This window comes from Mauremys reevesii, linkage group 7 (assembly GCF_016161935.1).
Source record: "Mauremys reevesii isolate NIE-2019 linkage group 7, ASM1616193v1, whole genome shotgun sequence".
In the NCBI taxonomy this organism is placed as follows: domain Eukaryota; kingdom Metazoa; phylum Chordata; order Testudines; family Geoemydidae; genus Mauremys; species Mauremys reevesii.
Window position 1 is genome coordinate 107,987,768 of NC_052629.1, and position 12,431 is coordinate 108,000,198.

Below are 12,431 nucleotides of genomic sequence, written 5' to 3' on the forward strand. Positions count from 1 at the left end.
TCTAGGACTTCTGGGGTCATATCATATAGTTCTTAGTGCTACAATAAATTGTGCTGCTCTATGATTCTTTCCCGGTGGATTGTGGGAGAACTTGTCTGTCCCTCTGGGCACAAAAGGGAAACTATAGAACGGCACTGGAGACCTATCAGTACCTGATTGGTTTAGCCTATGCACTCCCTGAAAAGTGGGGTGATTACCAGCCTGAGTGTAAAATGCGCTCGGGCTATATCCTAGGATAGGCCAGCTTGCCTGAATTACAAACAGCACCATACTCGGGCCCAAGGTTGTGTGTTCAAATGGGAGCCGGGTTAGGAGCAACACCTAAGCAAGAGCCAGAGTTAATTTTGCAGCGAAGACAAGCCTATAATGTACCAGTTCTGTGGATAAATAGAGGCCAGCCTTTACCTTCCATGCCTGCCAAGTTGGCACGTTTCATGAACCCTCCAATATATTAATTACACCTGATAAATTGGTGGCTTATTTTTTCACTAGGAAAAAAGCTGTTTTTAATACACGTGGCTAACACAAACTAAAATCCTAGTAGACACGGTGACTTGTTTTGACATGTGTTAGCTAGTCTGTGTCAAACCTGGTGGGGAAGTTAGGGTTTACCTTGATCTGTTAACACACATTAAAACTACAACTTGCTTTGTCCACACTAAGGTTTTAATCATGTATTCATTAACGTGTGAGCGCTCCTAACTATAATGCTATTCCCTGCCAAAATGATATAAAAGGTATATTCCCACTGGGAAATTCCATTTCAGAGAAAGGCTACAGCAAACACTCTAAAGAAAATAGAACACTGATGCAAAAACTTCCCCTTTTTATTTCGAGTTCTGTCAACAACCAAGTACATATTAATGACCAAATTCAGTCCTGGCACAAAGAGGGGCAAAATCAATGAGGTCAACTGAATTATCTCAAGGCTGAATCTCATCCTAAAATGTTCCTATCGAATCTGTGGCACACTGGTAGGTTGCCATGATAAACATAGGACACTTGAAAGTAAAAGCGGAATGTTCCTTAAAAATATATATGTACATTTTTTTCCCATTTGGCTCTGTGGTTATATACAAAACAAAGAGCAATAAATAGAAATTCTGTAATTACATTGCTCATAAAAATAAAATTTTGTTTGGATAGGACACATGTGACATTTAACGGTTTCTCTTTTTCCACTGCTTATGAAACATACAGAGAGTGAGAAAATATATGTAACAACATAACCAAGCTGTTAAGAAAGCTTCATTAGTCTACAATGCATTTCACTGTGATAGCAGAAAGATCTCTTGGATAGATCTTTTTCACTGGTTTGACTCATCAATTCTTCTCCGACAGTATGGACAACAGTTATGCTGGAGCACTAGGAGCTCATAGTCCTCCGAATGAAACATCTGTGAATTAGGAACAGATTTAGGCATGTCTATTACACTGTTACTGGCTCACATCTAGGAAAAGGAAACTGAAATGGAATGGTTTTGCTAGGGCTCAGAATATCTGATGCTACTGTTACAACAGAGTTAATGTTTCCACAATAACAAGTTATTTAAAGCTGTTTGTAACAGCTCTAATTTGGAATATAAGAGCAAATATTTCATTAAATAAGCATAGAGGCTATGGAAGTCAGTTCACCCAACCAGTGAAACCCAACTGCTCTGTGAGAAAGGAGGGTGGACTTTAGGATGCTTTCTCTGCTACCACATAACCAAAAATAACCAAACTATTGAATATTTTGAAAAAATATACCTGTGGTGAGGGAAACGACAATGAAAAAAAATTTTTTTTACTTGCTGCATGCCCCCACTAAACCAGGCTATAAGGTTAGAAAGGCAGAGGAAAAAATCTGTGTTTCCCTTCTTTTAGTTCACTTTAGGACTTCTTGAGTGGCTACAATTCTTGTCATCCCTGCAAAGTCCCCAAATACTTCATTCTACAATCTCAGCTTGCACTAGCTATTCTGAAGCCAGCCCTTCTGGCAAGGCCTATCATCTCTGTATGTAACACAGGGTATTTTGATCTCTTTATTTACTATTCAGGACTTCAGAGCGTACATATCGAGGATTAGAAATTAACGTATCAGGGCCATTACAATTAGTTTCTCACTAGGAACAAGTTTTTAAAGACCCCAATGAAAACGTTTTACTTATACCTGAAAGCATGTTGGACACATGGTAATGGAAGCATCTGGTAGCAAGGACCGGAAGTACTGCCACTGTAATGGCTTTGGCCAGCGTTTAATCAGGACATCCCTCCGGCTCATTGACCGGAGAACTGCACGATTCACTATCACAGGAACAAATTCTGAGCCTCCTTGCTGCAGCGTTTAAAAAAGAATGAAGCGTAACAATTTCAAAGCATTTTAAAGATGACATAAATATAAAGAGTGGAGTGTTATTACTCAGTAGAAAGCGCTAACACAGAATAGACATGGATTCTGCTCCCACTGAAGTCAATGGCAGTTTTGTCACTGTCCTCAGTGGGAGTAAGCCAGGTGTGAGCAAGGTATTTTCAATGCGCTTTACTCATTCCCATTAACACAATTCTTTATTTAAAACAAAAAAAGCCATTTACAAAAACTTCCCTGAAAATGTCTATTTTTAACTGCACCCACCCAGACCCTGAGCTGTCTAGGGGACAGTCCCCCTGCTGCTTGCTGGGAACACCAGTCTCCAGTTGGACTCACCCGTGCCCCAGCCATCTGAAACTGGGGTATAAAGAAACTCCTGGAAGGAGTCAACCAGAAACTCAAGCTGGGAGAAACAGAGCTAAAGAAGCTGAACACAGACATTATGTGCACAGATAACATCAAGGGCCCACTGCTGTCTACAGCTTTTTCTCCAGACATTCTCTCCCATGCTGACTGGCTGTTTGCTCCAGCTCTATCGAGTTTTTTTGCCGCACTCCACCTACTCTTAATACTGCTCCCTCTTCTCCTTCCCCCATTCCTCTTATCCCTCCCCTGCCCCTTTACCTCCCGTCTCTGCAATGTCTCTTCTCCCTTTCTTTGCCTCATCTCAATCTCTTCCCAATAAACGCCAATCCAAATAAATACACCTCTACCCCCGATATAACGCGACCCAATATAACACAAATTCAGATATAACGCAGTAAAGCAGTGCTCCGGGGGGAGGGAGGGTGCGCACTCCAGCGGATCAAAGCAAGTTCGATATAACATGGTTTTACCTATAACGCGGTAAGACTTTTTGGCTCCCGAGGACAGCGTTATATCAGGGTAGAGGTGTAATAAGGAAATAAAAATATTGTAGAACTAAAATGGTATTTACGGACTATCACAGTGACCATCTGCTCACATGTTATATTCTTTCCCCTGCATCTTCATCTGTCTGGTCTGTTTAGATTGCAAGCTCTTCAAGGCAGTATCTATTACTTACATTTGTAAAAACATGTAACACAATGGAGCCCTGATGTTGTTTAGGGCTCCCTAGGCACTAATATAATACAAATAATAATAGTAATACCACCACCTGGCCTTATTTAACAATCTTGGCCAGCTGATGTTCTCTGTTACATCAGTGTAAATTCAGAGTAACTATTTTTTTCAGATTTACAATATGGTAAAAGGGAACATGGACTACCTATATATGAATATCCTGCTCATTTTATATCCTGGATGTCTTGCTTTGAGGCTCTCTCTTGGGCATGTTTATATCTGTGTGTTATGTAAACCCTCTACTATGAAAAAAGTAAAGGGCTGTTCAAACTAACTTCAGAGTTTGATTTTTTAAATCATGCCACATAACTGCAGCATGCAGAAAACATAGTAATTTTTAAATCTGTTTCTGCAGTAGGTGGGTAGGCATGTCAGGAGACTATTCTTCCATTGATGATGATGAAGCCAGAGAGAAACAGTTTTCTTGAAAAAGACATTCAGATAGAATAAGTGGTTCTCCAGGTTTTTCTTTCCTGTGGACTCATCACTTTGTATGAGAAAGATGCCATTCTCCCTCAACTGCTGCTCCTAGCCTCCCAGTCACCCACTTTCCTCCATTTCTTGTGGGGGGTCTACAGAACATATTAACACTTCGTAAAGGAATCGGAGAGGCTGTGGTCTGTCAAGACCTGCTTCTGATCAGTAAACGGTGACAAAGAAGGAACTGTGGGATGCCAGCTCAAAAGGAGATGTGATAGCATGGAAAGAACAGTTGCAGGTCGAGTCACCCTGGGTTTGCTTTTTCTTCAACAATCTTCAGCCTCAAGGGCAGCAACATTTGAAAACTCAAATGATGTATCCTCACCTCAAAGCTCAATTTTGCTGTAAAGGGATCATCCTCTTCAATAATGTCTGTGTTGTCATCAAATCTCAGCGTCTGCGCTCCTAGAGAGGTTTGTTATGGAAGAAACAAGAACTCCTACAAAATCAAATCCTTTTACCCTAGCACTTGTCTTATGGCTTAGTCGTAGGGCTCTCACTCCTTGCTTCACCCAACGCCCATCATGTCAGGCAAATAGGAGTACTCAGATAAAACTGGAGTAATCCCTAGATTATATTAGTGCTGCAGAAGCAGCTTACTCTGGCCCAGGAAGACTGGAGTACCACACCTCACTAAGCAGCAATTGCTGTGGAACAGCAGAGCTTAAAACCACCAAGTTACTAGCAGTAACTAATCTACATAAACGCATGTGACCTTAGTAGTACCCTCATCCTCCATTCCCCCACCCTCCTGTAAACATCGAACACCTCACTTTGGGCAACCTATTTTAAAGCTCTCTGAGGCAAAGACCATGTTGTCTTGTGTAACTGTATTTCATCTGCTACTATCAGGCCCCAACAACAATTGGCACCATTGTGTGCCACAGCAATATAAAATTCTAGGATTCTATAAAATAAACAACAACAACGACAGGCTTCAAAGGGGGCCCAATCCAGTTCTTCCTTAGCAAGAAAGATAGAAAGCTGTGATACAAGAGGAGAATAATGGATAGCCAAATACCTCCCATCCTTTATAGAAAGTAAGAGAGAATTACAGGAAAATAAGTGAACTGTATTATTTTTAACCTAAAAATTCTTGACAAGATTATGAAACTGACTTTTCTAAAGAAATCCTTTTAAAATTACTAGGATTGGTTAATATACCTGTACTTTTTTAGTTGCTACAGCAATTGAAAAAGAAACACACAATGGAATTGTACCCACTTACGTCAGCAATGAATCTGTCCCCTAGTCATAAAAGAAGCAGATTAAAATGCAACAAAAGCATAACAGATCCAAAAAAACCCAGCAACCCACAACCAAAAACTCTGTCTTCCAAACTGCCACTCTTTCCCTAAGAAAACCAGAGAGTGTTCTGGATTGAAAGGATACCATCACTTGCCATCTCTTGCCATTTATCTTCTCTCTTCTTTAATCTTGGTGCTTCCAGATCAATAAGAGCTACAGCTTCTTCATCAGTGATCCCTTCTTCCAAATAAAACTCCACCAGATGCAATACTTCTAAAGGACACACGTGAAAAAGGAGAGAGCAGTTACCCACAAGAACTCAGAATATCTATAGCAGGCCTTGCCTAAGTCTTTTAAAGATTTACGTGTCCTCAGATCTCTACAGTGGCATTCTTCCACCTCCACACTCTCATTATTCAACTTAGTATATCATATCCAGAAAATAAAGCTTTTTAAAGGATGGATTTTGGGTTAATAAAGTGCCTCATATCTTCTTGGTGCCTCACCACAAAGTAATACATTCAATACTGCCAGAGCTGTGACATCAGAAGCAAAACAGTGGCCATTTTGCAGCAAAAAATCTCACACAGTCTTGGACACCAGAATGTGTTCTATTCAGAAAGCGACTAATTGCCTACAAAACTGGTGTTCTCATTCACCAACAAAACGCATCATCTCTGGGGTGGGATGTGGCACTAATTCAGTGCCAGCAACACTAAAGAAAAAAAATATTTCTCCAAGTGACACTACACAGGACACTCCATGCATCTGAAGAAGTGGGTTTTTTACCCACGAAAGTTTATGCCCAAACAAATCTGTTAGTCTTTAACGTGACACTGGACTCCTTGTTGTTTTTACACAGGAAATGTTAGGGTTAGCTGCATTTACTGGGCACCAACCTACTGATTAAATATTGATAATGTACAATTAACACCAACTAACTGAGCCTTTGGAGAAAGCACAGATTTATCTGCATAGAAAGTACAACCAATTTTTATTTTCCAACGCACCGTAAGATGAAGCAGAGAAGACGAAGGGCTGTCTGCAGTTAATGCACACATTCCCCAGATTATTTAGCAAGGGGTTGTTGGTGGAGCACCTATAACACAAGGGCACAAGCTCCTGAAAGACACACACACAAAGCAGCGTAATTGCAAACAGACCATTCTGAACACACAGGGTCTGATTACACACTGCACTGCTCCAGTTTTACACCAACAGAGTTCACATAGCAGCAAAAAACTGGAGTAATACAATGGTGAAATCAAGCCTTTTAACTTTTGCAAATATTTTTCCTTCTCTCAATAAAACTACAAGTTTTCCCATTAAAAATAGCAGTTTTACCATTCTTCTGTTGCAATTTTGTTTGCTTCTGCTGCAGCAGAGTCCTGGGCCACATACACATTGCCAAAAGGATGAATAAAGGTTACTGAAGCAATTCCTTTTGCTCAGTAGTTCGATCAAATTTAGGTCCTTTGATTCATGCATTTCTGTTTTTTCTAAACTGCACAATTATCGTAGGCAGCTCTATCGATTTCAATGGTCTTTCTGTGTTTATATTATTGCAGATGGCAAGATGCGTGTTCATTTGCAGTTAAGCATTTTCACAGTACAATTTGTTTTAGTGAGCACCCCATCAAAAACAGTTTTATAGAACACTGAAGTCACACTTCACCTAAGAAAAAAAGAATGTTTTAAAGCAAGATTTGAGGAAGGAAAGCCATTCAAAGGGTTGGAGAAAGGGAGCTCTAGCAGTTGGGGCAAGCACAAGTGACCTCCAACTGTAGACGGACACAGAGAAAGACCCAAGGAAACACTCTGTGGAGTAAGTGCATATGGAATTGAGGGATGGTGCAGCTTGAAGGAACAGAGTGAGCAGACAGGGAAATAGAGGGATATGAGATCAGAGAGTGAAGAAGGAACTTGTCCATACAGAGGGGTCTCATTTTCATTGGGAATGAAGAGGGAGAGAAAGTCTTGACATGGCGAATAATGGTGAGAGGATTTTGTTTCCTGCAGAAATGTAATTACCGCAAATCTGTGCAAAATCCATTTTAAGCATTTTTGTGCATATGACAAAGAAGCCTCTTGTATCAGGTCAAATACTAATAATTAAAATAATATATATCAGAACTTACTTCACTGTCATGGAATGGCTTGGATCGGATTGTCAGGCTGCCCAGCTCAATTGATTTTTGAAATCTAGCTGGGATCTGCAGTCCCTGCAACTTGTCATAGGCATGACGGGCCAATTTATATGCACCCAAAGCTTTACTCTGCTTTGCTAGTGCAAATAATGTATTGCTATAATCAAATTAAGGAACAAACATATATGTAGCATTCAGGAAAAACCACAGTTACTTTTAATCAGAGAAGTTATGCAGTCAAGCACAACAAATGTCAATACTTTAAAAGGCCTTAACTAAAGAAATCTGTTCACATAAATGTGTTTACATAAACAAAATGTGAGAGGACTGTTCAAATACCAAAGTGGATGATTTTTAGAGAGATAAGGAACTGGCCCATGGATAATGCAGTTTCAGGTAATATTCTGACCTCACCAACATTAATGCTTGTAAGAACCATCCCCCATGCCGATAATCTGAAACATCAGAATCCTGTTGGCACCATGTGGATATTTCAGATCCCATGGCACTTTTCCAGGAACTTTCTCCCATGTCTTATACCAAAATGTCTCCTCCCCTTTATTAGTGTGCACCCAGGGGGGAACAAATAAGCAGAGATGTATGGATAAAACACTGTAAATTCTAAGCACTTTGCGAGTAATAATACTATTCTACATAGTTTATAGATGAGAAAAGAGAGACACAGGGAAAGAAAAAAAAAGACTTATCCAAGGTAACAAAGCAAGCAAATGGAAGAGACAGAAGTGGAACCCAGGTGTCCTGAGTCCCACTTAACTGCCCTATCCACTGAACTGCCCTGACTCCTTTTAACTGCTATTGTCCAGTGCAGTGGGACTCCTGTGGAGTTTGTGAAGGACTTTGAAGAGATGCAGCATATCAATTTGTTAATGAACCCATGAAAAAATTGGTCTTGTACCTGGCACACAGCTACATCAGACCTGAAAATGAGAATCAGAATCTACCATTTAGAAACACACAGCTACATTAGCCTGAGGAGAATCAGAATCTATCAGTTAGAAGCAACAACATTCAGAGTTTCTCTCCCAATGCCTTTCAACCTGTGGCTACTGCACTGTCAATATTTACAGCCACACATCTTGTTTGGAGACTGGCATCGTGGAAGGCACTCCTCTTACAAAGGTGAGCAACATGTTTGATAGTTTATGATAGCCTCTTCTAATGTATGCACGTATGGCTAGATGTGCCTAAGTCTGTGATAGTTTTGAGGTGTTTATCATCATCTCAGGGATTAAAGACAGCCCCACATTTATTTTCTCTAATAGATGAATAGCATGGGAACCCCTAAAACCAGGAACTAGAGTACCCTAATAGCAAGACTATACACCACTGACTGGTGCCAGGATTCCCTTCAATTCATATAATTTTTGAATTTTGCTTTGCATTACAAGGATACACTTTAGAGATGCCCAACGGAGTCTCCTTGGTTAGACTGTGAAGTAGAAACCTGGAAATATTGAAGAGTGTTTCAGGCAAATGGAAACTGAAGGGCTCTTCCTGTGGTAAAAAGAACATTAAAAAATTTCTAAGCTAGAAAAGCAACACTTCATATCACTAAGGTTACTTCCATCATCTCTGACACTACACTGTGCTTTTCAAACAGTCACAACAATGGGAGAGATGGAGAAAAGAGAGCACTTGGATTTTGCATGCCTCTCTTGCCAAAGCTCATCTTTGCCACTGAAGAAAAAAGGAAAGGGCTTCACCCAGTAAAGGGAAAGCACTTAAAGGATAATCCAGTTCCAACCTCCTCCATAGGAGTAGTGGGCCCAGAACACAGTGGAACCAGTATGCAGATGGGGTGGTGAAGGAAAGCCTTGAAGTCCACATCCACTGTGTGCTGCAAAGCATAGTTCTGCAGAGGCTCTTTCTGAGTCACAGAAAGGTGGTTTTAGGTGTGCAATGGTGGTAGGTCCAGTACAGTGCAACACAGGGCAAAAAAAAAACCCAAACAAAACCAAAATTAGATCATTGCAGTGACACCAGCTTCCATTCAATATTTAGTTTAAAAGTAATTAATTGTTTATAATTATTCCTGAATTATTTGCAGAAAATGTGCCAACTAAACGAACAATACAACTGCTAGTGAAAATATCTTACAGTGTATCTGTGAATAGAGTGATAAACGTGATAAAGTTCTGCCAAGTGCTGGAAGTGGTGAAACTTCTGTAACATTTCAGTCTTCTGCTGTTCGTTCTCTGTGGGAGGGAAAGTCATTACACCTCTGGTCATTCTATACTAAAACATAAGAGTATTACTCAGCTAGAAAGATCACAATACAACATGGTTGCAGCGTTACCACTTCCAATAGATTAATATTCCTGACTAAGTGTGCTACAAAATATGGGTTATGTAATTTTGCCATTTTATGTGCAATTTTCTGCTTTAACATAAAGCATATTAAGATGCAGGATAGTATGGCAAGTGGTTTTAACACAGCCAGAGGTTAATGGCTTAGCTAGAGGTGGAACATATTAGCCTTCTACCACTAGAAACCTGATCCACACCTTTTGAGGTTAAAGTAAAATGAGTTTAATGTCATTCCTTTTATCCACATTAACACATTACTAAGCAATTGAACCATTTGCAGTGTTTGCACAGTGTATGAAGGGCTATAGATCAGCACTATCATGCATTAGCAAAACTGAAGTGATGCTTACACAGTGCAAGGCACTAGGCCATCAATCTCTTTTTTCCATTATCACTCATCTGCGTCTCATCTCCACTGGCTCCACCTCTCCTCCAGTGCAATTGATTTAGAAGCCAGTGCAATTGATTTAGAAGCAGAGAACTAATGAACACTAACTTTCTTCTTTAGCTGGCTAAAATAATTCATGAAGTGTCTCCCCAGTTAATCTCAGCCACATTTAAATATTAGGATAGACTACACTATAAGATCATGTTTTATTATTATTTAGCCCTCCGGTCATCATTTTATCCAAGGTGTGAGGCGCAGGAAAGGGGCTAGGGGATATATTGTGGAATTAGGAGACATGGTTGTGACTCCATTTTGATTTAAAAATGAGATTTATGTTGATTTTTTATAAGCACACAGACTAGAGAGATAGAATTACAACACGATATAATGTTGGCTTACAATACAGTGCAGTATATAAATATTAGTATCTCAGATTAGTATATAGCACAATTAATGAGCGAGCAAGAGGTTTTAATTAAGCCATCACAGTTCATTCAATGTTTATCTGCATGCATGAGCAGATAACAAATTTGAACTTGCTTGTGTTTACTTACCTTGGGCTATATCTAAACACTGCATGGAGAGCATCCAGTAATAATACGCTGCATCATTAAATCGGCTTTCTACCACAGCATTATGAGTTAGCTGTTCCAGCACTTTTACGGCCTCACTCTGTCTGCCAGCTTTGTGGAATGCTACAAAGGAGACCAAAACAAAGAAGATTTTACGGTATGATTATATCAATTAACTGAAATTATTTTCTTAAATTAATAACAGGATATTCATCAAAGCTGGAACAGGATGAAAAGGACTACACTCCTATTTTTCTATTTTTGAAAGTGGTGACACTAATGGAAAATAGAAGTATCGGCAGGTACTTTGTGGCTTTTGTATTGTGTCAGGACACAATGTAGGAAATACAACTACCACGTACATAAGTAGTGCCAGGCTAGTTGCTTTTTAAAAAAAATTTGCACAGAGGAAAATCATCACCCTGATGATCAGACATTTGTGAACAGGGGAAACTACTGAACACTGTGGGATCAAGTCAAAATTCAAGGCCTGGTCTACACCTAAAAATTAGATCGACCTAGCTGTTTAGGACTGTGAAAAATTTTACACCCTCTTTGATGTAGTTAGGTTGAAGAATTCTTCCATCAAACTAGCTACCACCTTTGTGCTGTAGCCACTAAAGTACACACATAACTTAAGGTAATATTTCAAGGCAGCACTTTTACAATGCTCAACACTGTAGTATCAAAGAATCTTGAGAGGCAGAAAAACCACAGTATATATTATTTATTAACAGGATTTCTTTACATTGGCTCCTGTGCAGAAACTGAAGTTCAGTCCTGAATTCCCACTTGGTAAATGTATATTTTACAAATACTACATGCAGATAATATTTTATGATAGAAATCCATACGAAGCAAGGGATTTCATAAGCAAGGCCGATGCTTCATCTTGTATGAACTACATACTGCCTAAATATAAAGGCCAGCCTCACCCCTTCTTTTGGTGTTTGTTCAGTGTCCAGTACATTTTGGATGCCACTTTAAAGGAAAACACTGATAATAATACAGTGTATATAGTGTATCAGATCACTTTTCAAAACACTTGCTATACTCAAGCACAGAGTGGGAAAGAAAATCCAGAATTATAACCTTTTTTATAGATGCTATTGCTTTTGTTAAGTTTGTTATACTTCCTTACCAAATAAGACCTCTCTGATAACCAGAATATAACCTCCTGTGATCAGCAAGAACACATGTATTCTCCAGTTATCTCACCCTTTAAATGGTTTGTGTTGTACAGATTGACAGTTCTCCAGGGCAGAGATTGCATCTTCAGCATTTGGAAAATGCTTAGCACATTTTGCATGCTACCAGCATATAAATCATGCTACCAGCATGTAAATCATGTACAGTCCTACCTTTTTGGGCCTCTTCAAATCTATCATTCTCTGCCAGCCACTGAGCATAAGGGACATAGACATCATCTTTAAATTCAGGATGCTTTTCACTCAAAGAAAAGGCCTAAGATACAGAATGAATTCATTAATAAAATATTGCATGGTTTAAGGTAGTTCAGAACACTGCATGAGATAAATCCTTTAGTTAAAATAAAATTTACAATACAAATATTATTTATACAGAAGTATGAAAATTCCAACCAGTGTTTTCTCCAGGAAACTCAAAACTATGCCTTTTTTTAAAAATACATATCAACATCTGTAAAGAAGCAGTTATATTTAGTAACAGTCCAGTTTCTGAACTGCAGAAACCTGTGGAAAACCTGAAAACAATCAATTATTTAGGGGATGGAGTAGGTTTCACAGCACAATACAATGTATTTATTTTTATTGAATATATTTTCTAAAAAAGCA

At 39.2% G+C, this 12,431-nt stretch overlaps 1 protein-coding gene across 5 annotated transcripts in view; it reads right to left on the minus strand.

Moving 5' to 3' along the window:
* Window positions 1–806: 806 nt before the first annotated feature.
* The window catches only part of IFT122 (intraflagellar transport 122), a 48,895-nt gene continuing 37,270 nt past the window's right edge, over window positions 807–12,431 (minus strand). For 4 of the 5 annotated variants that reach the window (XM_039547888.1, XM_039547891.1, XM_039547892.1 and 1 more), the window contains 10 exons: window positions 11,979–12,081; window positions 10,600–10,740; window positions 9,448–9,545; window positions 8,744–8,844; window positions 7,321–7,486; window positions 6,193–6,304; window positions 5,327–5,455; window positions 4,260–4,339; window positions 2,153–2,317; window positions 807–1,397 (listed from right to left, as the gene is read on the minus strand). In XM_039547888.1, coding sequence (XP_039403822.1) covers window positions 1,308–1,397; window positions 2,153–2,317; window positions 4,260–4,339; window positions 5,327–5,455; window positions 6,193–6,304; window positions 7,321–7,486; window positions 8,744–8,844; window positions 9,448–9,545; window positions 10,600–10,740; window positions 11,979–12,081 — 1,185 coding nt within the window. In that variant the 3' untranslated portion in view covers window positions 807–1,307. Of the gene's footprint in view, window positions 1,398–2,152; window positions 2,318–4,259; window positions 4,340–5,326; window positions 5,456–6,192; window positions 6,305–7,320; window positions 7,487–8,743; window positions 8,845–9,447; window positions 9,546–10,599; window positions 10,741–11,978; window positions 12,082–12,431 lie in introns of those variants that run through there. The other variant, XR_005601336.1, reaches the window with a different exon arrangement.